The 27,828-nt window shown below is 44.3% G+C and overlaps 1 protein-coding gene across 5 annotated transcripts in view; it reads left to right on the forward strand.

The window, feature by feature from the left end:
• TSC2 (TSC complex subunit 2) overlaps nucleotides 1-27,828 on the forward strand; it is a 3,048,576-nt gene that overhangs the window by 2,813,283 nt on the left and 207,465 nt on the right. For all 5 annotated transcript variants that reach the window (XM_044089186.1, XM_044089187.1, XM_044089190.1 and 2 more), the window contains one exon: nucleotides 174-252. In XM_044089186.1, the coding sequence (XP_043945121.1) occupies nucleotides 174-252 (79 nt within the window). The remainder of the gene's footprint in view (nucleotides 1-173; nucleotides 253-27,828) is intronic.

Genomic DNA, 27,828 nt, shown 5'->3' on the forward strand with positions numbered 1-27,828 from the left:
TGTTGGGTTTGTGTATTCAAGGATATGTCTGTTTTTCAGAGTGTATGCTGAGTTAGAGACACTCTTGAAACCCAGTATTAGGATGGATTTGAAATGTTGCTGTATTACATATTTGGAAACAGCATTATTGACTATCATATAAATGTTTTTTTTTTCTTCTCTCTCCCCTACAGGGTCAGTTTAACTTTGTTGAAGTTATTATTAAGCCATTGGATTATGAAAGTAATCTGGTTAGACTACAGTGCCGTAAAGGTAAGCCAGTCTGTAACAGTTTGGTAATGCATGCTGCTATTGCCCACATATTAGTTTAACAGAACCTTAATTCTGATGTGTAGTTTAGTTTGCCTTCAATACAGCTATAGCAAAGTGGATAGCAAATAAGTGACCAGGCAGTTGCCTTCCTAGAATAATGTTTGCCTTCAGTAATGGAGCATTGAAAATGAAAATTAACCGACTTTCCAGATGACAAGGAATCATTTAGTTGTGGCTAGCACTGACAGTAGAGTGGTGAAAAAACATTTTAGGTATGGTAGTCTACTGCTAATAAACAACTTCAAGCTGGCAACAAGGGAGAAGATTCAAAATTAGGTTTTATGAGGAAGAAAGGTATATCATATTTTTCTCAGAAGTGCTATATGGCTGTCCAGATCCTGTTAACTATATTTCAGACAGCATGCAAGATGCCAGGATGTTAGAGTTGTATGCTGCTGCTGGTAATATGTTCTTTTAGTTCATCATTTATTCAGGCTATTTCTGATTACTTGAAAATGTATACCAGATCTGGTATCAGGCAACCTCCTCGATGGATACTGTGGGCTGGGGTCTTCGTCTATACCAGCCACAGTTTTAAGCGTATTATTTTAGGAGGCATGCACACTCACTATGCCACTGCATGTTGTGGCACAATGTGGACTGTGTAATTGCACCTAGCTCCTGTGGTCTGTTTTCTCACAGACTGAATGTTGATCCTAAGCTCCATTGGTGAAAAGTTCCTAAATTCACACGGTTTGATATAAATTCTCCCGGCATCCTTGTGACTGTCAAATTCCCAGCCAGGACTTGGACAGCATTTTCTGTACTGTCTTAGGGAGAAGTACTGTGTCATGATCAGCCTTAAGACACAGCAGTCCAACTTTGTCATCCATAGACACTGGAATGGGGGGGGGGGTAGAAAGACTTCTGGCATGCCCTACCACCAAAATGAAGGTGGTGGTTGACAACTTGTGCAAAAGTTTGTGGGAAACTCCACTCACTACACACCCTCAAGCCTCAACTAAATCACTAGTGCATTGAACCATGTTCAAAGGGTCCTTGAATAGTTCCATTTTTAAAATATCTTCCAGACACTGTAGGTACTAATCCTGTCCTCTTCTAGAGTGTGCTTAAGCCCCTACGTAAGTCATTCTATTAGATGACATTAATTCAACACACCCTTGGCTTCTACCCTGAAGGGTAGATAACCGAATGTATACAGAGTCCAGCCTCCTGGCTGATCCATTAAGATCTCTAGACCTACTGGCCTTTTCCTGGGACTTGACCTTTTGAGTCACCTTGTCACAAATCAGGAGTACTCAAAGCTGAGGTCTTCCTTGTCTTGGCTTCCTTCAGGCCCAGTAGTCTGCTTGCCCTAGTTGAGATTAACTTCATGTCATTCCATGACGGGGTTCATTGTTCAGTGCTGATATTTGGTGGGAGTTTGTGTTGCAGAAGCAGGACGTCGCCTTCACGTAGTATAGCCTGTTGCTGCCTCTGTCCCACTATGCACCATCTTTAGCAAGCATGCTGTTGCTTTGTGTTCTTTTTCTCCTAACACCTGCCATGAAGCAGTTGTTTGCGCACCTCTGTGCAAGACCATAGGTGAACTCGCAACTGGAAGGAAAGGAAGCATGGGAGCATCTCCTTTTGAGGCTGCTGTGAGGAGTCTGAAGAACTACAGGCTATTGTCCTTGAGAAAAACAAGGGCAAAGGAGTCCTCTTTTTTTATTATTTATTGTAATTATTTACATTTGTTAACCTGGTAGTGTCAAGTACAATTATTTAAGAACAAATAAAGCAAAAATGCAACAACTTTTAACACAAGGAATACAGGTCATAGCAAAACTTTTACAAAGAAAGATAATGAGAGAGAAAAACTGAAGTTATAAAATGAATAAAATATCCCAAAACAAATCAGAAATTTAGAAGTTATACAAACATATACAGTGTTCTCAAGAAAAAATAAAAAATCAGAGAGATAATATGGAAGTCATGCAAGAGATGAGCAGAAATAGGAATCTCATGCCAGAGATGAGCAGCAATAAGAAGAGAGAGTAGCCAGGAGAATTACAGGGGAAAGCCAGTTAGTATTTAAATAATTGTTCAGGGGAGTTTTAAATGTGGACAGATTGAGATTTTTTTGGATGTGATGAGTTAGATTGCTCCAATCCTTGACTATTTTGATAGGAGTAGAGGGAGCTGCCATGATAGTTGTGAGACCATGTCACTTTTAACATTAGTTTGTTGGATGACCTAAGGAGCCTACAGTTAGAGTTAGGTTGGACTAGGTTAGAAAGAGCAAGGCATTTTTTTTGCGGGGGGGGGGGCTTGTGGATCATGATGTCCAACATGGACCTGCTATAGGCTGCTGATACTTCCAGTCAGAAGTACTGGAATGGGTATGTTGTCAAGATGATAGAGAAATCCCAAGTCATCCCTGCCATATAGCCAGTTATCCGGAATGCTATTATAGCAGCCCAGGATGCACTGTGACTCTGCACCTATGATCCTGAAGAAGGTGGACAACACTGTACAGTTTACCCATATGAATAGAGTGAGTCCATTACAAAATATCATTAAGCTGAGTCCTTTGTGATTTTTCTCAGTTGAAGAGACACTGCATTGTCTTTCCTGCCAATAGACAAAGTCTGAAGTCCTGCAAACATGTGGCAAGAGAGTGTACTGCTCTGCCAGTTAGCGTAAACCCTCATCATTTTATCTTATCGTGCCTGACCAAATTCTTGTCCTGTCTGGTAGCCAGGTACTGGAAAAGCTTATTGGCCTCCCCTTAGACTGAGCTTGATGTGGATCCAACCAACACTGCCTGTGGATGTTAAGGTGACCTTCCATATAGCCCACTGCAATTTTGACTGTTACAGGCTTGCAAGTTCAGGTATATGCCTGAATTAAGATAGCATTATAGAGTTTAGCATCCCAATTTGGATGAACTCTGGGATAGTGTCCTGGATGCCCATTTCAAGGGAAAGTGCTGTTTGGTTAGGTATCATCAGGACGTGGCAGTGACCTAGTGAAGAAACATATTCCTAATACCTTGGAAGGATGATTAAATTCACCCTTTGTCCTGTATTCCCTTACGGAAGTAAATCCCAAAAGTGGAAGAAACCTCTTTGCCAATCTGCAGTCTGGAACTTTACAGGGGAAAGCATTCTTCAGGCTCACCTGTCATCTTAGAGAGCTGTGAATCATTCTTGCAGTTCATTGGTTCTTGGTTCTACCTGAACAAGGGCCTTTTTTACTTTTCTATTTATTTGGGGGGGTTTTTTTCTATTTATTTGTTTTTTTTTTTTTAAGAGACTTTTGTTTATTGGCAGGGTGTTTTGAGCAGCTGGAGATAATGCAGGGTTGGGGCTGTTGCATCTACTTTTCCTGCTCCTAAAAGGAATGGATTTTATCCCATTCCGTGTCTCTGACTTCATAGGAACATCTAGTTCTCTATGGCAGTTCTTCAGAGGGTCATATGTCTACTTCTGCTGGGCATATGCATGTCATTACTAGACAGTATGAACCCTTTTTTAGCACATCGCTGTTTGGGACCCAGGAAGGAGAATCCTTCAAGGTGTTCTGGGTTGACATCACTTCCAGTAAAGACTCTCAACATTTGTTTTTTTTTTTTCAGTGGCAAAGAATTTACCAAATTGTTGGATGTGTTGAGTAGAGCCTTGCAAGAGAAGGCAGCCTGTGTTTTGTTCTAAAATGGATGGCTTCTGGTTGCCTCATTGAGGGACTCTCTGATAGCATCCCTACAATTAGTGTCCCTGTGGCTTTGTTCCCTGGGGTTGACAACTAGCTGGGAGAAGTCCTCTGTGATCTATTTCAGTGTCTCAGAGGATTGCCTTTTTATTTGCAGACCAAACTTCCATTTCTAGTCTTTCTCCCAGCAGAAAGGGTCCAAGAAGTCATGTTCTCAACTACCTGGATGAGGTTGCTCTGCAACTTCTGGTCTTTGGCTGCCATGACTGTAAGGTATTAGTGGATTTTACAGAGAGTTCATGTTTTTTTACTTGTGGCAGGACCTTGTCTCCAGTCTCTGGAGTGAAAGAAATTTCTAACCAACCTTCAGGTTAATCTGCCTTTCCTGCATTCAGACCCTTCACACTTTCTGATAACAGATGCTTTCATGTAGGGATGGGAAGCTCGTGTCTGATTCTCCACATTTCATGGGTAGTTGTTTTCCTGTTTAGAAGGTGGTTGCTTATCAAATAGAACTGGGAGCTGTCTTTCTAGCCCCCAGAGCCCTGAAGAGCAAATTGCATCCAAGGCCCTCTGATTTTAATCTGGCAGCCTGTTTGTTTTGTGGTACCTAAAGAAGCAAGGAGGTGTGAGGTTGTACTGCTTCTAAAGAGAGCTAATGTGCAACAGACCTTAGCTAGGGTCATCACAAGCTCAACAGTTCACATCACTGTGGAAATGAACATGCTTGGTAGAGTCTGTGAACTGCTGCTCCAGTCTGTATTGGATGTTCTAGAAGTGAGTCATTATGTAGATTAATCTATTACCATTTGGGAAATTACTGTTTTCCCACTCTTCTCTTCAAACAGTAAGTAAGGAGATATTAAAGGTGAATGCATTCTCCATCCCGTGGTGAGGGGGATTCCTGTATGCCTTTTTTGCATTCCTCCACTCCTATACCTTATTGCAGAGTTTAATGAAGAAAGAATAAAGCTTATTTTCATTGATCCATGCTGGCTAAAAAGGTGTATCAAGTCAGACTCTTAGGTCCATGGTAATGCATGAAACTCTGTCCTGGTTCTTAGTAAAGGAGTTTTCTGTGGTTGGCAAGACAGCTACTTCCATCTCAGTGTCTTCTCCTTTAGATCCTGTATTCTGCCTGATCCGTCACACAGGTATATTAAAAATGGTTAGGCTGGTAGGATGACTTCCACGAGGAGGCTTCCCTGTACTTAGCCGAGTTTAAAGTGGATGAGTTTACATTTTTATTTCTTTTTTCCCAATTTGCAACTACTTCATCAATCATTAGATAGGAAGTCATTGCAGATGCTGCTTCATTTTGTGCATTGACAGTATTTGAAAGTTTTGGGGGGGTTTCTATTTTTTTTTTACAGTTGTATGACCATGAAGTTAGTGTAACTGAAGCCTACAGGGCAGCTGTACTTTCCCATTTGGATGAGGTTTTACAGTTACAGTACCCAGTAATGCCATAATCAATCAATTTGCACTTCATTCTGGGATACCTCAGTCACCACCAAGATTTGGACGTAGTCAAGGTACATGTGTTATACCTGTCTTTGCCTGTCCTCATCATCTTTCAAGAACAATATTATGGTACAGCACAGACTACTCAAGTGGTTCCTTTCAGTGCTGCATCTTCTCCCATCTTTGAAGAACCGTGTCTCTTTTGAGGAGTCTGAACTTCATGTTTGACAGGCTTGCCTTGTCCCCTTTTTGAACCTTTTGGCTCAGCGGTAGTAAAATTCACTTCTTGAAAGGCAGTTTTTTTTCCCTAGCAACCTTTGCCTCTGCTCACAGGGTTTCTAAGCTTCAGGCATGTTTGTAGGAGGCCATGTATGGCATTTCATAAGGATCATAAGTGCATTCCTTCTCCCTATACTGGTTTCTGAATTGTCCATGAACTAATCTGTTAATTTGCCTGTTTTGTTTGTTAAGGCTGAAGCAGTAGGGAAAAGGTCACTTCTCTCTTTGGATGGTCAGCTCGGGGATTACTGTAAAAGGGTTCTTGAGTTTAGGAAGATTTAAGTAGGTGTTTGTCTCCTTCTCTCTTTGGGTTGAGAAGGGCAAACAGTTTCCAGACATACTATGTTCAAGTGGATTACTACTACATTGTGTTCTGCAAGGTAGTTGTGTGCATTTTTGGAAAATTAAGTAGTCAAAGCTCACCACAGCAAACCTATAGTTTCTTCCACTTTTTCTTTAAAAATGCCTCCATTGCACAAATGTCTTTTGCTGCCACTTGGTCATTGGTACATACCTTCAAAAATCATTATTGTCTTGATGTCATGCCAGGAGTCTGGGTTTTCTTTGATATGTCTGTACTTCAGGATTCTGTCATTAAACCTAGGGTCCTGGTCTGTCCCACTACATCTTCTTTACTTTAGGCAGATTTACCTTTGGTGATTCAGCCTAGAAAATGACCCATCAAGGACAGTTCTGTTGACAGAGGTAACAGATGTATTCTTACCTTTATGATTCTATGACAGGGACCATCCTTGATGGGTCCCATATACTCTCCTAGCACCACATGTGCTTAGACACCCCCTTCCATCAGCCTCTGCTTTTTAGAATTCTTTTAAGTTTGGAAGGTTTAAACTTATGCATTCATTGTTAGCAGTGTCAGTGTCAAGTCTTCTTTGTTGTGAACTGGCAAGCTGAGGAATGAGGCATGCTTTTGTAGCCAGTATGTTAATCCTTTGTTGCTGTGCGACTAAGCATGGAAACATCGAAGAGGAAAGTGCCAGATTGCATACTCCTTGCCCTCACTGCATGTTGACCATCAGTCCCTCCCATTCAGTTGTCCCATTTGTTCACCGTCATTGGGGTGAGGGTTGACCAAGTGGAGCTGTCATCTTGACAGCTGCTAAGGATGGTGCAAGGATTTTTTTACTTTAGTCCTGCATTCCATTTTCCATGGATTCCCAGCTTGCAGCACCAATGGGGGGGGGGGGACATGCAGTGATCTGTTCTCATGTAACATCCCCCACGTCCATAAGGGATATTGTCAGCAGGCAGCCATGCCCCCATCCATCAAACATATATGTGCTTTTCAAGTACCTACTACCCTCTCCAAGCCCCCCAAGTGAAGCATGTCAGCCATATCACTTTACTCCTGTCCCTCTCTGCCAAGCTTCTCCACTACCAGGACTGCTAATTAAACCCTGGTCACCATGCCTCTCTGCCATTGAGCTAAGCTAGAAAGCACAAAATTATGATTGGTGGTGATAAACCTATTTGTTGACCTTTAAAGGAAGGATCCCTCTTTATAAAGCACGTGATAAAGAAGAAAACCTAATTTGCTTTTTTTTATAAGTGTGTGACCTTAGCATGTTAAAAAAAATGTCATGGCCTTCACACTGCAAGGCTTCATAAATCAGTTTTCCTAGAACAAAACTCAATTTTTTCTGTACTTATTTTTCATGGAAATTTGAGAGTCCTCTCCAAATAACTGTCAAAGAAAAATAAAGCAATTCTAGCAACAGAATATAACTGTATTTGTATATGTTTTGCATTAACATAAAATGTACTAGTGTATGTTATGCAGTTGTATTTAACCAGCATGTCTTGTTTGGGTATGAATAATGTAGGATTTACCCTGTAGATGGTATGCTTTCTTTGTGAGCATGAGTGAAAAGCTACATCCAGCCGTGGTTAAACCTGTGTTACCTTTGCCCAGAAATAATGTATTACTGTTTCTTACCTACTTTAAATAATACCATTGTGTTAAGGAATTCCAATTTTATTCTGTTAGATCTCATTAACTGAAGTAGGCACCCACTGTGGTGCAGCGGTTAGCGTTGTCGCCTCACAGTAAGAGGTTCTCTGGTTCGATCCCCTGCTGGGGTGCCTTCTGTGCGGAGTCTACATGTCCTCTCTGTGGTTGCGTGAGTTTCCTCTGGGTGTTCCGGTTTCCTCCCACATCCCAAAGACATGCTGTAGGTGGATTGGACACTCTAAATTGGCCCTAGGCGTGAGTGCATGTGTCTTCTGTGGAAGGTTGGGCACCGGGCTGGCAACTCGACACCGTAAAAAACTCTACTGCCAATCATGAGCGGACAGGTTATCTGCTGTGGCGACCCCTAACCGGGAAAAGCCTAAAGAAGAAGATGATCTCATTAACTGAAGTGATTTGGAGTACCTTAGCAATTTATTCTGCATGCATCTGCCCATGTGCATGTCCGTATATCCTTTTAATACAGCTTATGGCACTTTAAGGAGGCATACCTATAAGTAGAGTGCAGGTGCCTCTAGCTGTCTGTGGGAATGCACTTAGAGAGAAAATCTTTACCAATATATATATATATATATATATATATATATATATATATATATATATATATATATAGTTTATATAGTGTTTTGGGGACATTTGTTTTTGTAGTTTGGTCATTTTTTTTTGTGCTGTTGTCTAAGTTTAGAGCTTAGTTTATCCACTTAGCACAGATAAGATTGCAGTCATAAATTTTTCTGTTTCATACTCAAAATAATTTGTGCATCAGCATTGGAATCTTCATATAACTGCTTTCCATATGATATTTTAACAGAGTATGCACATCATGTGGGTACCAGATCTGATTCGTCTGCATACACTATACTTTTGGATCCAATTCTCGAGCTCCTCCTCCTCCCCACAATGCCCCAGTCAGCTAACAGTACCTCAGATCTCATTTGCCACCATCTCACACAGATCTGGATCCCTCTCTCAGAGCTTCTTCTTCTTATCTTTTATACTCCATTTATCTCCTCCCACTCCAGTTTTTTTTTATATGTTTGAGTTTTTCTCCCGGTTGCTCCCTTTATAACTTTTTCTGTACCATTTGGTAGTTTCTAATGTACCATAGCGGGTACCTGTCTTATCTTCTTTAAACCTTTCTAGCCTTTGGAGAATATTTGTTCTCTCATTGTTGGTAGTCTGCTAAAAATGATAATCAGATGTTATTTCATACCATTTTTCCAGATTCCCCTAAACAAAAGTAGAAAGCTTCTCAAAGTCCCACCCAATGAGAAAGAAGCTGCAGCACAGGAAATTCAAAAACTTCTGGACAAGAGAGTAATCAAGGAGGTCCTACCAGAACACAGAGGATTCGGAACTTATTCAAGATTCTTTTTAGTGCCAAAGAAGACAGGGGGACCCAAGACCAATTTTGCAACCTGAACCAATTTGTGAAGAAGTCAGTTTTCCAAATGAACATGTTTCTGTCCTTTCTGCCCTTTTTACTGAAGGACAGTTGGATGTGCTCAGTCAGTCTTCAGGATGCGTACTGTCACATCAAGATGAGTAAATAATCCCAGAGATTTCTGTGCTTTTGGATGAGAGGCAGTCACTGTCCGTTCAGAGCTCTGCCATTTGGTCTCACCACATTCCCCAGGGATTCTACCAAGGTATGGCAATGGTAGCAGCTCACCTGAGACTGCTGGAATTCTGAGTGTTTCCATATCTAGATGACTGGCTTCTCAACGCCCCAACCAGGCATTTCTTAGAGCAGTCCAGGGACTATTTGCTCCAACTTTGTCAAAGACTAACATTTCAGGCAACATCTCCAAATCTCATCTTCTACAGCCTGTACAGAACCTGGAGTTCATCTGTGCTTGCCTTCATACACATTGTGTAGACACAATCAGGTTTGTGGCACAGCAAATTCTTGTTCACCCTTCTCCTCCAGCCAGATTTGTCCTTCAGGCTCTAGGTTTGAAGGCAGCAGCCGCAAGCTTAATTCCTGTGGCCTGTTTCTATATGCATGTTCTCCAATGACTTCTAGCTGTTCAGTGAACTATTTTGCATCATCCTCTGTCCTTTCTAGTCAAACTCACTGGAGTATTGAAGGATCATCTCTGTTGTGGATTCAGTTGGATCGCCCCTTTATTCTCTCTCTTCCAGTAGCCACATTAACCACAGATGCCTCCCAACTGGGGTGGGTGGAGCATTTTTTGAGAAGGACGGTCCAAGGCAAGTGGTCCCCCTTAGAAACCAATTTGCATATCAGTGTTCTAGAAGTGAGAGTGGTCCTGTTAGCATTGCAGGCCTTTCAAGGTGTTCTTCCTCTATGGACTATTGCAACATAAACTGACAGCATGTCTGTGGTCTGGTATATCAATAAACAGGGGGGAAACTGATCTTGGGAGGCCGCGGTGGTGCAGCGGTTAGCGTTGCCGCCTCACAGCAGGAGGTTCTCTGGTTCAATCCTCTGCTGGGTTGCCTTCTGTGCGGAGTCTGCATGTCCTCCCTGTGGTCACATGGGTTTCCTCCCACATCCCAAAGGCATGCTGTGGGTGGATTGGACATTTTAAACTGGCCCTAGGTGTGAGTGTGTGTGCCTTCTGTGGAACGTTGGGCGCCGGGCTGGCAACTCGACACCGTAAAACTCCACTGCCAATCATGAGCAGACAGGTGATCTGCTGTGGCGACCCCTAACCGGGAAAAGCCGAAAGAAGAAGAAGGGGGGGAATCTGATCTTACCCCCTTTGTCGAGCGACACTGAAAGTGTGGCATTGGGTGATCTCTTCCAACCAGTATCTTATGGCAATGCACATACTGGGGAAATCCAATGTTCTAGCAGGCAAACTCAGCAGGTCCATTTTGATGTCTCATGAGGGGTCGCTCAGGTAGTGGAAGAGAAGATTTTCCATCATTGGGACCAACCTTGCTGCGATCTCTGTGCATCTCCCCACAACAACAAGTGCAGTAGGTTTTTTGCTCTAATCCCCCCTCAGAGGGAGTCACTGAGAGATACTGTAGTCCTCGTTTGGCCCTTCAGTTTCCTTTATGCTTATCCCCCATTATTGTGATACCAAAATTCTTACAGAAAGCACTTAGAAGAGCTCAGATTTTAAGTTGTCAATCTCGCCTTCATTCTTGCTTGATGGGTTCGGAGCCGATCCTTGGCTCCAACTCTGCACTTGCTAAGCTCGAGAGTCACTTTTACCAGCTCGAGGCAGCCCCATATCCCTTGATGCAAGGCGGTAAATACCCAGATCTCGTTTGCTGCTTCGCTGATGAGGTCCTCCTTTTACCAGCTCTTGGTAAGTAATTTTTTATTCAGAATTTAGTCACCCCATTCCATATATTTCTCACAGATTATAGTATTTTTGTCATTTTTAGATAGTTTTAGAGTCTCTAACTCCTAGTTTACTGTTTCCCTAGTTGTTTTACTTAGTCGGGCCTTTAATCCTCTCCCATCCCTTCCTGTCAGGGTGTGTGTGTGAGTTTGTTTTCTCCCTTTTTAAGTTAAATTTCTGAGTCTGGGACTGTGTGAGTGTTTGTGTACTTCTCACCATGTCCAAAGAACCGAGGGTCTCAGGCTTCAAGAAGTGTGACTCGTGCTGTCAGAAAATGTCTCTGACAGACGGTCACACTTCTTGTATTTATTGCCTGGGACCTCTCCACCTGCAGGACTCCTGTGCTATTTGTCACTCCTTCAGCCAGAGAGTCCTGCAGGAAAGGAGAAATAAACTAATCTTAAGGGGCTTACTTAAACCAGAGGGCTCCCCGGCCAAGTCTGCTTCGGGTCAGCCCTCTAAGACCTCCAAGGCCCAGGCTTCTGCTACTAAGCCTTCGTCCCTGGCTCCGACTCCTTTGGAGTCGAGATCGGCTCCGGCTGGAGCCGATCTTATTTTGGCTAAATCTTCGGCACCGATGGCTATCGGTGCCGATACTTTAACTGCCACATTGGTGTTGGCTCCTACCGGCTCCGACCACCATTTGTCTAAGGCTTCGGTATTGGCGCCGGCCGGCTCCGATACCATTATTTCCTTGCCTGTGTCGGCTCCGGCTGGAACCGACACATCTTTGACCAGGCTTGGAGCCAATAAGTTGTCGGCTCCGTCTGGAACCGAGGGTTCTTCGGCTCCGATGGCTTCGTTGAGGAAGCGGTCCAGGTCTCCCTCTTTGGGGCCTATACTTTCGGCTCCGACCTCTCCTCTTCTTTCTGAGCGGAGCCATCGGAGCCGATCTTCTAAGTCTTCCAGGCTCTCAGACCATGATTTGGAGAGAGTGGTAAGCAGATTGTTAAAATCACAGGCACTAGCCCAAATGCTTCATAGTCCGTCTCAACAGACGACTACTAGCCCACACCCTCTTCAAGTTCCTCCTTCGACTCTCCTCCAGAGCTCGGAGCCGGAGTCTATTGGAATAGTCACTGCTACGGCTGCGGGGCAGATACCACCCCTTTCTGCTCCTTCAGCTTCTACTCTTATCTCCTCCTCGAGACCTTCCTTGGAGGGATCTGGTGGTCGGGCTTCCCTGGTCTGCTCCGAGAGGGTGAGTGGCATCGGACCCTTGTCCGACCCTGCTCTTCCCCTCGGGGCTTCAGCCTTGGTGAGCTCGGCTCCGACATCTGCCTCTGAGCCTACCCTTTTGGTGGGCCCGGGAGCCCCTGTTTCTTCGGAACGGGGTCTCTCGGATCTCCCTGGGAGGGGAGCCTTTGAGGTGACGAGGAGTGTGCTGGCCCCCGGGCTCAGTCAGCAGTCTATTCCCTTAGCTCCTCCCTCTATGGTGCCTGTAGATGTCTCTTCCCACTCTCTTGCTCCCGGACCGAGAGATCCATCGCCTCAGGTTTCCCCACTGGGAAGAACCCCCTCTTCCGAGGATTCTCCTGATCCATCAGGAGATCCTCCACGTAAGAGGACCTGTAAGAGGAAGCACCTAGACTCCCCTGAGTCTACCACTTCAGATACCGACTTAGATGAGTCGGAGGGATCCCCAAGATCCCCCTCTGAGGATGTCTCTTTCTCAGACATCCTAGAACTCCTAAAACAGAGGGGAAACTGGCCCTCCATTAATCCCTCCGAGGATGAGTCGGTATACCTAGAGGCCTTTGGATCTCGACCCTCCACCTCCTGGGTGTCTCCGCCTTTTGACCCCCTCATGGAGGTGATAGCTCGGAAGGTGTGGGCATCTCCTGATTCCGTGGAACCAGTTCCCAGGAGGCCTTCTAAATTTATTACAGCCCCTACCGAGAAACAATTTCTTACAAAAGGTGTCCCTGTTGATGCCATGGTGGTGGCGGCCACCAAAAAGGAACTTGCAGATCCTTCCGTACCAGTCCATCCTCCTAACAAGGAGTCTAGGACCATGAACAGGTATGGTAAGCGGATGTTTTCCTCAGCGACCTTTGCCATGCGTTCGCTGAACTATTTATGTCACTTCACCAGACTTCAAAGGGACATCCTTAAGGAATTAGGTGAAGTTGTACAGGATCCTTCAGCTACAGGGGCTCAGGAAAAGATTGCCTCTCAGCTAGGAATCCTTAACTCCATAACCAACTCCTCCATGCGGCTAATTTCTTATGCAGCAGATGGAGCGAGTAGAGCTGCAGGGACAGGAGTGGCTCTTCGGCGTCAGTCCTGGATGCGGCTCTGTAATTTTGCAGACCCCTTTAAGGCGTCCTTCGCAAACTCTCCCTTTGATGGGTCAACATTGTTTGGCCCTCAAGTGAAGGATACGTTGACCAGGTGTGAGCAAGACGGCAAGACTCTTTCTGCCGTAGGAGTCCGTTTCTCCACTCCTTCTAGGCCTTATCCTAAGGGACAGAAGGGGGGAAAGATGTGGTTCCGAAAATCTCAGGGAGTCACGCTGGACACACGTGGTCAGTTTACCCCTAGAGGCAGAGGGGGTAATAACAATAGACGCCACCCTAGGGGCAGAGGGGGTCCGCAGAACCAGGGCAGCAGAGAGCCTCTCGCTGACAAGCCCTTCCAGCATCCCTGAGGTGTTGCCCGACTGTCTACCCTTGGAGGCAGTCGGGGGAAGATTATCGCTGTACCCAGAAGCCTGGTTTTCCCTCTCTCAAGACAAATGGGTACAATCGATCATATCCGAGGGTTACAAGATTCCTTTCGAGGAAAGCCCCTTCCATCAAAAAGGTTCCCTTCCAGACGTTCCACCCGGTCTAAGGAAAATTGCAAAACTAGAAGTTTCAAAGCTTCTAAAAAAAAGGGCCATCCAGCCAGTACCAACAGATCATTTAGGGTCCGGAATCTACTCGAGGTTCTTTTTGGTCCCCAAAAAGACGGGAGACTGGAGACCAATATTAGACCTCAGCAGACTAAACAAGTCTGTCAAAAAGACAATCTTTCGGATGGTCACACTTCAATCGATTTTGCCCTTTCTGGGCAAAGACAACTGGATGTGCTCCATAGACCTTCAGGATGCGTACTATCATATAAAAATCAACAGACGTTCCAGAAGTTTTCTCCGCTTTCGGCTGGGGACCAGTCATTTTCAATTCAGAGCCCTGCCCTTTGGTCTCACTACAGCCCCCAGAGTGTTCACCAAATGCATGGCAGTGGTCACGGCTCACCTGAGACGTCAAGGATTCCAGGTGTTTCCGTACCTCGACGACTGGCTCCTTTCAGCCACCACCAGGCATCAACTTCTCCAAGCCAGAGATTACACCCTACGTCTCTGCAGTCAGTTAGGAATTTCGGTCAATTACGAAAAGTCCTCCTTATTGCCCTGCCAATCTATTACTTTTATAGGTGCAAATTTAGACACTGCTCGGATGTCAGCAAACCTAACAGACCAGAGAATCCTAGATATCCAAAACCATGTGCGGATCATTCTTGCCAGCAAAAATGTGCAAGCCAGACTGGTCCTGAAAGTATTGGGCCTCATGGCAGCTGCCATCACTCTTCTTCCTTTGGCCCATTTTTACATGCGTCTCTTGCAATGGATGTTGTTCACCCAATGGTCCTTCCAACAGCTTCCCATGCGTCACAAGATCCTGGTGACACAAACTTGCAAGAACCATCTATCCTGGTGGATGTCCTCTCCCCAAATCCATCAGGGCAGACCCTTTGTTTCCCCGGCCCCGGTAGCCACAGTCACTACGGACGCCTCCCTGATCGGGTGGGGGGTCATTATCAGGGCAGGATGGTTCATGGGACGTGGCAACCGTTCGAATACCACCTGCACATAAATGTCCTAGAGATGAGAGCAGTGCTTTTAACGTTGCAAGCCATCAACGACTTTCTTCCACTAGGAACGATTGCAGTTCACACGGACAACATGTCCGTAGTGTGGTACATCAACAAGCAGGGCGGAACCAAGTCCTATCCCTTGTGTCGAGAGGCTCTCAGGCTTTGGCAATGGGCTATCTCCTCTCATCGGTTTCTGGTAGCAATGCATATCCCTGGGAAAACCAACATACTAGCGGACAAATTGAGCAGAGCAATTCTCTTGCCTCACGAGTGGTCTCTCAACCATTTTATAGCGGAGGAGATTTTTCAGAAGTGGGGCCGCCCATGTTGCGATCTTTTTGCTACTCCCCAAAACAGCAAATGCCCAGACTTCTTCTCTCTCTTCCCTCTTCCGGGCCATCCCCCCAGAGATGCTCTTACCCAAGATTGGCCCCAGGGACTTCTTATGCCTTTCCTCCCTTTCCATTGATACCACAGGTACTCCAGAAAGCTACTGTTTTGAGAGCCAATATGATTCTCATTGCCCCTTATTGGCCTCGTCAAATTTGGTTTCCGTTCCTTCATCATCATCTTTTGGTGCAGCCGTGGCATCTGGACCCAGTGCCAGATCTTCGGATCCAACAGTCGGGTCAGCTGCATCGGTCCATTCCTTCTCTCAACCTCACAGCTTGGTTGCTCCACTTCCTTCCTTAGCCAGGTTTCCTATGATCTCTAACCCAGTTAGAGATATCATAGTAGCTTCTCTTAAATCCTCTACCAGAAGGATTTACACTAGCAAGTGGAAACGTTTCTCCCTTTGGGTGAAATCGAGGAACATAGATCCCTTTACTGCCCCTGTTCATACGGTTTTGGATTTTCTAGCGGAGATTTTTCACTCAGGTTCTTCATCTTCCACAGTTAAAGTTCAGTTGGCAGCAATCTCGAACTTTCATGTTGGGTTTGCAGACCACAACATTATGTCCCACAAGCTTTGTAAAGCTTTTCTGAAAGGAATTTTTCTCCTGAAGCCTCCTGTCAGAAGCCCTCCACCACAATGGGACCTAAATCTAGTGCTGACATCCTTAATTCTTCCACCTTTCAAACCAGCTGCTTCATGTTCACTAAAGTTTCTTTCGTGGAAGACACTCTTCCTGGTCGCTATTACCTCGGCTAGGAGAGTGTCAGAACTTCATGCCCTCTCTGCTCGTCCTCCTTATTTGGTCTTCCACAAGGACAGAGTTTCCTTGAGAACTAATCCATCCTTTTTGCCCAAGGTTGCTTCAAAAACAAATTTTAATCAATCCATTGATCTTCCTGTATTTTTTCCTAATTATTCCAACAGATCAGAACAAAAGTTGCATTACCTAGATGTTCACCGCCAACTCAGATATTATTTGGACAGAACAAAGCAATTCAGAAAATCTGATCAGCTATTTCTTTCTTATGTTGAAAATAAGAAAGGCCTCCCTGTTTCCAAAGTGACCCTGTCTAGATGGCTATCTTCTACCATTTCCGACATTTATCAACTTAGGGGCAAACAACTGGGCTCAAAACCAAAAGCACATTCCACTAGAGGCCTAGCCACTTCTACAGCTTTTCAGGCTAGGCTACCCTTAGATACTATTTGTGCAGCAGCCACTTGGGCCACTCCTCATACCTTTGTTTCTCATTACAAATTGGATTTGGCCTCCAGGGATAGAGCTAGCTTTGGTTCCACTGTTCTCAAGAGTCTGTTCCATTGAGCCACCCAGGATAGAGGTGCTAGGGACGCGGTCCCATCAAGCAAGAATGAAGGCGAGATTGACAACTTAACATTTAGAAGTTATGTACCTACCATAACGTTCCATGTTAGTTGTCTTCTCTCGCCTTCTTTCTTGCGACCCTCCCTCCTGTCCCCCTTGCCTGGACAGACCTTGTTCTCCCTTGTCTCTGGAAGATCTCTTCCTTGGGCACCAGTAGTTCTACAGTTTGATTATCTGGTTTCCCCTTACAGCCCTTAGGCTAATTGCTCTTCTTTCCTTGGTGGAAAGTTTTTTTATACTAGGCAGTTTTCCCTCTAGGTACCAAAAGAGATCTGGGTTTTTACCACCTTGCATCATGGGATATGGGGCTGCCTCGAGCTGGTAAAAGTGACTCTCGAGCATGCATAGCAAGTGCCAAGTCGGAGCCGAGGATCGGCTCCGAACCCATCAAGCAAGAAAGAAGGCGAGAGAAGACAACTAACATGGAACGTTATGGTAGGTACATAACTTCTAATTATCCTCATTACCCCCTTTTGGCCTTGCCAAGCATGGTTCCCCTTCCTTTGTTCTCATCTTCGATATCCTCCATGGATCTAGGATCTAGACCTACTGTCGCATCCTGCCAGGATGAAGCATCTCAATATTCCAGGCCTCAAGCTGACTGCATGATTTCTCTAATTCCATTGATAGCTAGTCAGCCCAGTATTTCCTCCCCAGTCCGACAAAAAGTTTTATTTCCCCAGAAAGCTTCTGCAATGAAGATCTACAGGAGTAAATTGAAAAGATTTTTAATTTGGGCTCTTCAGAAACAAATTGACCCTTTCATTGCTCCTTTAGCTTTGGTTCTATAATTTTTAGCATCTATTTTTCAAGAAGGAGCGAGTTTTTATACAATCAAAGTAAAATTAGTAGCCATGTCTAATTTTCACTCAGAAGAAAAAGCTTTCTCTGTTGCTTCTTCCAAATTGTGCAAGGCCTTTCTAAAACATACTTTCTTTCTTAGACCTTTAGTGAAAGATCCATCACTTCCTTGGTATTTAACAGAGGTACTTCAAGGGTTGACCCAACAACCCTTTGAACCATCAGCCAAATCTGATTTAAAATTTTTGTTTTGGAAAATAGCATTCCTACTAGTTCTGAAGTCCATGCTCTGTCTTACAAATCCCCTTGCATTGTTTTTCACAAAGAAGGTTATTTTATGAGCCAGTCCATCCTTCTCACCATAGGTAGCTTCTGAATCGAATATTAATCAAACAATTCATTTGCCTCCCTTAAATAAGGGAGAGGACGTCACATCTTTTAGATGTACATAGACAACTATGTATGTTCTTCGTGTTTCACTGTTGCAGTCATCACATTTGGGTTATCTGCTTGCAGTAGCCCTCAGTTGGCCCGATTATCAAAGTCTTGGGTCCTGCATCGGTTGCTGTCTCATCTTCCATGACGTCAGGTAGTCAGGGGTATAAAGCATGCAGCCGATGCCATTACATCAGTCTTTCTTGCCATGCGGTGCCTGAAGCAGAAGCAGTTCTCAAGTGCCGGTCGGCCGACTCCTGAAATTTTCGTTTTCGAGTTTTAGAACTGAAGTCTTCAACTAAAGCTAAGTAACCCGTTGGGGAAACCTTTTCTTGCTCTAAACCAATATCAGTAAAAGTCAGTAATTGTATTTCTTGTGGAAAGCAAATACCTCATAAAGATTTTCATTCGTACTGTATTCTTTGCCTAGGCCCTGACCACAATGTACCTCACTGTCGGTTTTGTGCCTTATTTAAACCACAAACTATTTGTCGGTATATTTACGCTTCTAAATATTTTGGTACTCTGTTCAGTTATTCAGATATGTCTTCAGTAAGCCACCCCATTACCTACATTCCGAAAAAATGCAAAGATAAAGACAGATAGGCCCCCTAGGTCCAAAGCTGCCGACGACGCTTCTCCTAAGCTAATCGCCAGTTCGCCGGTACTCAGTGAGGCGCTTTCGCAGCCCCTGATACCCGCTACTTCAGATTCACAGGCCTCTACTGAGACCCATTCGGAGTCTGGTATGCCATGAGATGCTTCAACTGTGGAACCTGCGGATGTCTCTACCTTGTATGTGTCTGAAGCCACTGTGCAGGCACCGGCTTCTGAGGGTGTATTGAGGCCTACTGACTTGTATATTAAACCGACGCCATCTTCTTCTTCAAGGCCTAAAACTCGAACCATGCCTAGAAAACCGATGCCCAGACCGCATGGCCAGGCCTCTATGCCTAAAAAACAAATTATAAGAATGGCTGAAGACCTTATTACTTTAATCAGGGGAAGCCATCCTTCCTCCTCTAAGAGACCTAGGACTGAATTTGCTTATGATACTTCTGACCAGGATTCTGAAATTTCTGTTTCCTCTGATGACCAGGATTTACCCTTATCTACCTATGAGGATTCTGATGCAGAGGACTCTATTCCCTCTGCTCCCCCCCCCCCCCCAGAGGATTTTTCTTTTATTGAAACCTTGCATACTCTTAGGGGGCATTTTCACTGGGAAAGCCAGCATTACTCTTATTCTAAAAAGAGGATTAGGGATTTCTTACTCCTGCCCCAACACAGGACTTTATCTATCCCTCCTGTACTAGACATTGTTGATGATGCCTTTTGGAATCTAGCTTGGCCCCTGACTCTTTACCTCCTGCTCCCAGAAAACCTGATAAATATTACAGGGTTCCTGACTCTCACAAGTTCCTTTTTAAAAATCCTACTGCTGATCCTGAGACCATTTCACAGGGACCCAAGGGCATTAAGGCTACTACTGCCAAAAATCCTACCCCCTCTGATAGATATTCCAGGGCCCTGGATAGATGGGGTAAGAAGGTGTACACCTCTGCAACCTTGGCCATTAGGGCCTTAAACTGCCATTTTCATATGGTGAAGTATCTGCAGCACATTATTGGATTGCTTAAACAGAAAATGATGTTGATTCCGGACTGTGCTGAAAATAAGGATTTACAGGATTTAATGTATTCTGATGAACAGGTTGGAAAACATACTTTGCAGTGTGATTTTGATTCACTGGAGGCATCTTGCAGGGCTGCTGTCACCGGGTCTGTACTTAGAAGGCATGCTTGGCTTAAGGAGCAATCTTTGCCAGATCATGTTAAAACTAAATTGCTGGATGCTCCCTTAAATCAGGACTGCCTGTTTGACGACAAAGCAGAAGAAGTTCTTAAAAAGATGGAGGAAAAAGCTAAATCTATGCAAACTGTTAAAGATTTCCTGCAAGTACAGCCTCCAAGATTTAGTAGGCATTGGCCCTCTGAGAGTTGGTCCTTTCCTGCCTCTTCCAGGCCTCCTCAGTCCAGACCCAGAACCAGCAGAACACCCAGGCTTCAGTCCCAGGGTACGCACAGGACTAAGCAGTGGTGGGCTCCCACTTCCAAATCAGGGAGTAGTAAGACTCCCCCCTATGGTAAGCTGTCTCAATGACTTAACTTTAAAACTTCCAAGTACTTCTCAACTGACTGCTCCTTCAGGGGGAAAGATTTCTGTGCAAGCAAAAAACTGGGAGCTCATTACCCAGGGCAAATGGGTGTTAAATGTAGTTTCCCAAGGATACAGACTTCACTTCCACACGTTACCAACCCCAAACGGTTGGCCAAATCTACCCCCAAATCACTGAGCGGAGGCTCAAAAGCAAGTACTCTCTATCTTAAGTTTAAAGGCTATTCAAACTTCTGTACCAGAAGAGGAACAGGGACGACGTTTCTACTCAAGACTTTTCCTGGTACCCAGAAAAGACAACTCATGGCATCCTATCCTGGACCTTCCTATCCTAAACACCTTTTTGGTGATTCCAAAATTCAAGATGCTAACTGTTCACCAATTGCTTCCTATGCTAGGCAAGGATGCCTGGTTGTCAGCACTGGATTTAAAGGAAGCTTACCTGCACATTCCAATCAGGGAGTCTTGCAGAAGATGCCTATGCTTCAAAGCAGGATACATGCACCATCAGTTCTCTGCACTGCCCTTTGGCTTATCTACTGCACCCAGGGTATTCACAAAGTGCCTAGCTCCAGTCATTACATTTTGCAGGCAAAGAAATATTCAAATATACCCATACCTGGACGATTGTCTAATTCTAGCAGAAAGCCAGGACATACTTTTGAATCACCTGGCATTTGTACAAAAGGTGCTAACTTGTCTGGGGTACACCATAAGCAAAAAGAAATCGCATCTTGTACCCTGTCAGCAAATTATATTCCTGGGAGTAAGCTTGAACACAACTTCCCAGATGGCTTTCCTCACACCAGAGAAACAAATTAATTTGACAACTTACTTCAAACTAATGGCCACAAAAACCCTGCTATCTGCAAGGCAAATACTGCAAGCCTTTGGGTTCATGGCCTCCTGCATTCTACTAATTCCATATGCAAGACTGCATATGAGGAAACTACAGTCTTATCTAAAAAGCCTACAGTGTCAACATTCTCAGGATCTAGAAGCAATGATTCCTATCATACCTTGCCTACAGTTAGAGTTCCTTTGGTGGGTAGAGGCCTTCCACCAAAACAAGAGACTACCATTCACTCTACCTCCTGCCGCCAAAACCCTAACAACAGAAGCATCAGACTATGCAAGGGCAAGCACATGGCAGGGAAGTACATTCAGGGCAAATGGAACCCAAGTCAAATGCACCTGCATATCAGTCAGAAAGAAATGTTGGCTGTACAGAATGCTCTGACAGTCTTCAAGGACCACATTCTTCCAGGACAATTAATGGTAAAGACGGACAACACCAATGTTATGTGGTACATAAGCAGGGAGGTACCCATTTATACCCCCTCTACAGACTAGCCATGGCTCTGTGGAACACGGCCTTGAGCTACCAAGTGCATCTACAGGCTCAATTCCTACCAGGAAAACTAAATACACTGGCAGGCGAACTAAGCAGAAATCTCTTGGACCCACACGAGTGGAAACTGGAACCAAAGACTTTCAACATGTTGATAAACAAATGGGGCAGCCCAGATATAGACCTGTTTGTCTCCCCCCAGAACTACCAATTGGATAAATTCTGCGCAAGGATTCCCCTCAAACAAGCTTGGAAAGTGGATGCTCTGTCCTTCAGCTGGAAAAATCTATCTGTTTATCCCTTTCCTTCTCTGCCCCTCCTCTCCAAAGTACTTCTAAAGATCAAACAGGACAAACCAAGCATGATACTGATTGCACCAGATTGGCCACGCCAACACTGGTACCCCCTCTTGTGCAGTGTATCACTGCTGGCTCCATGGCACCTGCCTTAGACCCCTACCCTGCTGTCACAGCAGGAGAGCCAGATTCTGCACCCTCACCTTCAAACCCTGAACATGGCAGCCTGGCTAATTACCTGATCTCTCCATTACCATCCCTCAGTAAACAAATATTGGATATCATTTTGGAGGCAAGGAGGCCTAGTACTAGGAAAATCTTATGATGAAAAATGGAAAAGATCCTGTGCCTGGAACCAAACTTAAGAGATGAGCACAGCAGCGCCCAGCTTACTTCAGATTCTTCAATATTTAACTTGAGATGCTTTACAAGGGTCTTTCTTTTTCCTCCATCAAAATTCATGCCTCAGCCATTTCAGCTCATTACAACACTGAACCACTCCTCTTTCTCTCATCCACTGCTCAAACAGTTCCTCAGAGGGGCCAAAAACTTAAGACCACCCAGGAGAACCCCAACTCCAGCCTGGGACCTTAACTTTGTATTGGAAAAACTCACTCTTCCTCCTTTTGAGCCAGCTAAATTCCTTTCCTGGAAACAGCCTTCCTTTTAGCAATCACTTCAGCAAGAAGGGTATCTGAATTACAGGCCCTTATGGCAGTGGAGCCTTTCATCATCTTTCATGTGGACAGGGTGTCCCTCGGGACTAGTCCCTCCTTCATGCCCAAGGTAGTATCCAGTGTGGCTCTTAATCAGTCCATTCATTTGTCAACCTTCTTTCCTAATCCACAGAACAAAGGGGAATGGATACTGCACTCCTTAGATGTGCACAGACAACTTAGATTGTACTTGGACAGGACTAAACCTCAAAGGAAATCTGAACAACTGATGGTGGCGTTTGCTGCATGGGCAGAGAGGAAGGCTATTTCAAAGCAAACCATTTATAAATGGATAGGCCATTGCATTCATTTCTGCTGTAAGCACCATGGAAAAGCTATCCCACAGGGGATTAGACCACATTCAACCAGGGCTGCATCTACCTCTAGAGACTTTCTCAGAGATGTCCCCTACCAGGGACATCCTAGAAGCTGCTAACTGGAGTTCTGTACATACCTTCACCAAGCATTACCATTTTTCTCTAAATCCAGAGCTGGCTTTACAACTGCAGTCTTGCAGGGCCTTAAAGCTGGTCCTAATGCTAGCTAAATTCCTCCTCCCATCCTTGGCTTTGGGAATCTACCCAAATGTGATGACTGCAACAGTGAAACATGAAGAACATAGTACAGTTGTGTACACTTACCATAAATGTAGATGTTCGAGTGTATTCACTGTTGCAGCCCCCTGACACATATATATATATACTTTTAATTGCTTCCCATTAGGGGGGCATCTGGGGCAAGAAAAACAGATGTAATGGCATCAGCTGCATGCTTTATACCCCTGACTACCTGACATCATTGAAGATGAGACAGCAACCGACGCAGGACCCAAGACTTTGATAATCAGGCCGACTGAGGGCTACTGCAAGCAGATAACCCAAGTGTGATGACTGCAACAGTGAATACACTCGAACATGTACATTTATGGTAAGTGTACATCACTGTACTTTTTATCTCCACAGAACAAAATATTTCAGGAAATCAGAACAGCTGTTTGTTTCTCACTGCTGGGATCTCCAGTTTCTAAAGTTATCCTGGCCAAATAGATTACTGATTGCATTTCTTTTGTATGTAGTCAGCAAGGCCTCTCCCTATCAAAACCTCTGAAAGCACATTCTACTAGACCCATGGTCACATCTTCTGTCTTCTTGTCTAGAGCTTTCATTGATGACATTTGTGCAGCAGCTACTTGGTCTAATGCTCATACCTTTATTGCTTATTACAAACTAGATTTGATGTCCAGAAGCAGAGCTGCTTTTGGTTCAGCAGTTTTCTGGAATATCCTTCCATGAGGGCTACCCAATAGTCATGTAGCTGGAGAGACTGTCCCAAACATTGAGGAATGATTGAAAAGGACGACATCAGATATTAAAGTTAGGTACTCATCATAACTATGCCTCTGTGTTGTCCATTTTCATTCTTCCTCAACTCCTCCCTCATTGCTTTCATATTCTGGAGTGACCTTGTGGATGTTATGCAACTTTCTTTTCAAGGTTTGAGCCCCAGCTTTGCTGCTGTTTCCTTCTTCCTGCTCTGTCTTAGGATCTATAAGGCAGCAAACTTGATATTAGGTACTGTTAGCTGCCTGAGGCATTTTAGATAGAGGGAGGAGCTCAAGAGTTGGATCTGAAAATCTTGAGTATGCAGCTGAGTCAGATCCAAGGTTTACAGATTGGTACTAGGCTATTGGCCCTAGGGGCCTATACAAGCCTAGCCATAACAATTCCCTGACTATGTCTTCCCACAATATTCACTTCCCTGGACCCCTATCTAGCAGGGGGACTGACATAATCCCGGGGTGAATTTCCTATATCCCATCCAGTCGACAGGGTTCCTTTTGAAGAGGGCCAAGGAGGTGCTCTGCTTGACATGTATGTGCAGTCTATTCCAGAGTCTGGGGGGGTTTCTGGGTTGGGAACCTATCACTCCAGCATGTTTTGTTCATTGTGATGACAAGGTTTAGATCTCTGGAGTGTGTGGCTCTGAGGGATTGGGATTTCTTTAAGTGTAGCATGTCCAACAGCTCTGGGTTTGACATGGCCTTGTATGTTAAGCAGAGATTGCCTCTGAGTAGACAATATGCGACAGAGTATAGTTGGAGTTTTTTTAGACTGTTAGCATAGGGCATCTGCTTTAGGTCTGTGATTCTTTTAGTGAGGTATTTCTGTGGCCTTTCTAGTTGTTGCAGATGTCTTGAGAGGTACATACCAAACCAGGCGTTGTATTCTATAATGGGTCTAATGAGGGATGAGTACAGTGGGAAAATGACCTCCTTTTTTCTGGATGAAAAGCCCTTAGTGATGAGGTGTGCCACATAGAAGGATTTCCTGACTGTTGTGGCAATGTTTTTATCGAAGGTAAGACCACTGTCCACCTGTGTCCCTAAGTCTCTTATCACACTTTTGGTGTTTAGTGTACTGCCACCTGTGTGGTAATTCGCGGGTACATGTTTTTTCCCAAAGGGATAACTATACATTTCTTGGCATTGAGCTTGAGCCCATGGCTCTGGCACCAAGCATCTGTTTCTGTAAGGCCCTTTTGTGGAATGCCCACCTCATTTGCGGATTCTATAATGGCTCCCAGTTTGCAGTCATCTGCGAACTTTGTTAGCCAGAGTCCCTTAGTGTTGGCCTGTACTTCAGAGAAGTAGATGCTAAACAAGAGCGGTCCCAGGACTGAACCCTGAGGTACTCCACTTCTCACTTGTCTGGAGCTGGATTTGGAGTCAGCTACTTTTACAGTGTGGGTTTTGTCAGCCAGATGGCAACCCATCGAATGATGTAGAGATTAATGCCCAGCTTAGTAAGTTTATCAATGATTCCAGAGTGGGGGATAGTGTCAGAGGCCTTGGCGAGGTCCAGATAGGCTGTGTGGACCGCCTTACCATCATCCACACCTCTGGAGACAGATTCAAAGAAGTCATTCAGGTTCAGGAGACAAGATTGGCCCTTCACGAACCCAAACTGGGTGGGGTCCAATGTTTGAAGGTTGCCAGTGTCTTTCCGGTACCCACACATTGAGGAAGAAAGAAAATGGACAACACAAATGCATAGTTATGGTGAGTACATAATTTTAATTTATTTTGATTGCACAGTCAGTTTGCCCCACTGCTTTTTGTTGTTATTTTGTGATTAACTTTAATGGTGTTGAATGCTGCTTTTCAGTCTTTAACCCTTTTTAACTGTTGTTTGCCATATTTTGTAGAATTTTGTGCCTGTTACTTTGATATTAGCTAAATTACAGTGAACCTGAAGTTCTGACCCTCCCTTACCCAGGGGGGCTTTTGATTCTTCCCCCTTAGATTTACCTTCATGTGCAAAATATGTGCCATCTTAACTGACTGACCTTTCATGATATATTTTTGCTTGTCCCTCTACTTCAATATCAGGACTGGTAGACAAAGGCAGCAATCAAACTGAATCACCACCCCTCACTTTCATAATTCACCATACTTTCCCGCTACTCCAGATCTCATGTGCTGCAAATCAGGTAACAACTCCACTCCAGGCAGTTTCTAAGTATGCAGACTATCAAGAGTTGTATTTTGCAGGTAATTTCTCCATTTTTAAAGTTTTGACAGGAAATTTTTAGTGTTAGGCTAGAGGGTACTCTAACTTGGTTATTTTATTTTTTCATCACTAGTTCAGTTAATTGCTTTATTCCCACTGCCACCTAAATAAACCATTGGGCTGAGGTCTTGTATTTTCATCCATAATTTTTAATTATTTGGCTAATTACTTTTTGGAAGGTTAGGTTATTATCTTTTGGTTTAAAATGGAATTTGAGTGGGGAAAAAAGGCCTGAGGATTTAAATAAAATGTGGCAAGTGTAACCAGAAGACTCCATTCCCAGGGCGCGCACACATTCTTCATCCTGTGCTTGGGAGGGGGTGTTGGAACACTTGATTTGTTATAACTTTGGCTCTGGAATGCTCAGGGACCATCACCATAAACTCATTCTAAAAGGACTTCTGCACAACAAGGGCCACCCAAGAAAATGGAAAAGGTAAAATTGATGAGGAAATGGATTTCTTACTGGCATCACCCCCAAGTCCCTTAGAAAGGAAGCTTCTCCTGCTAAGACTAGTCAGGGTCTTGAGTTAGACCAGGTTTCCCTCCAGTAGGGTATTACAGTTGGAGTCAATAGTCCTGTATGGTTCTACTCCCAGGAGACGTCCGAGTATTTCTTTCCTCTGAAAGAGACCTTTCCAAGTACCTGGAATTGATGCCTTACCTCTCCATGTTGTTGTAGTTGGCCAGATCTGCCCCCCCCCCCAAATTTGGAGTGGATGATGAAGGCCTTAATCCAGACTCATATTGAGCTGGGAGTCCTCTCTTTCCCTTTATCTCAGGTGCTTAGAGAAGGACATTTTCCCATTCATCATCTGCTGTTTGACTCCTGTTCTTGCACTGGACATTTAGACTTTATCATTAATGTCAGTGTCCTCATCTATACTGATGACCTGTGTGCCAAGCTTATCTGCACAGAGCCACTAGCTTCCAGGTCCCCAGTATTGCAGATTTGGCACCAACCATGATGCCAGTTTTCATGTTCTATTCTTGGTATTGTCCACATTGGCATTTGTTTTGTCGGCAAAGAAGATAGATTTCACTGGTGAGACCCTCCCCCCAAGTTAGTATATGTCTCATCTTTAGCCTTGATCAGGAAACTGGTGTCATTTGTGCCAAATGTTTTGGCATTGGCAGCTGAGACAGGATGGATGAAACGCATTGCAGTGATTAGTCCACAGAAGTCTTTTGTATTCATCTTTGTTTGGGTGTTGATACTATAAGTAAAGAGCTAAACAACATGAAGCTTTCCTTTTTTTTTTTTCTTCCAGCAGTCTTTTTTAAAGACTTTCAAGACCGTGTGCTTATTTCAGTTTTTCTTTGTGGAGTGTTTTAACTCCTTGTTAAAAGAGCTAGATAGGAGATGGTCTTGGGGATATGACCCTGGGGATTGGCACCAATCAGACAGGACAACTGCTAACAACTGAATCCTGCTCTTGTCAAGTGGAAGTGAGGCAAGTGGGCACATCTCGTGTAAAAGCAAAGATGCTCTTAGCACATTCTTGCATATTAAGCATGTTAGGAGTGAAGGGAAAGGAAAGCACTGTGTTCGAGAGGTCATTAGATATTTTGTAGTTAGTAAATAGATATTTTGTAACTAGCTTTGAGATCAGCATTTACCTTTGTATTTAGCTACTTGAAGTTTAATGGACAGAATTGCATAATTACTGCTTGGATCACTTGACATCCAGGGCTTTTTAACACTGGGTAATGTAGAATATATGCTGTATATACAGAAGGCTGGAAAGCACATTAGGACTTTACCTGAAATGTTTATCTGAACCTAGAAATGCATGTAGCGACACTGAAGTCCAGACT

This window comes from Protopterus annectens, chromosome 12.part0 (genome assembly GCF_019279795.1).
Source record: "Protopterus annectens isolate FY-2018-M chromosome 12.part0, PAN1.0, whole genome shotgun sequence".
Classification (NCBI taxonomy): domain Eukaryota; kingdom Metazoa; phylum Chordata; order Ceratodontiformes; family Protopteridae; genus Protopterus; species Protopterus annectens.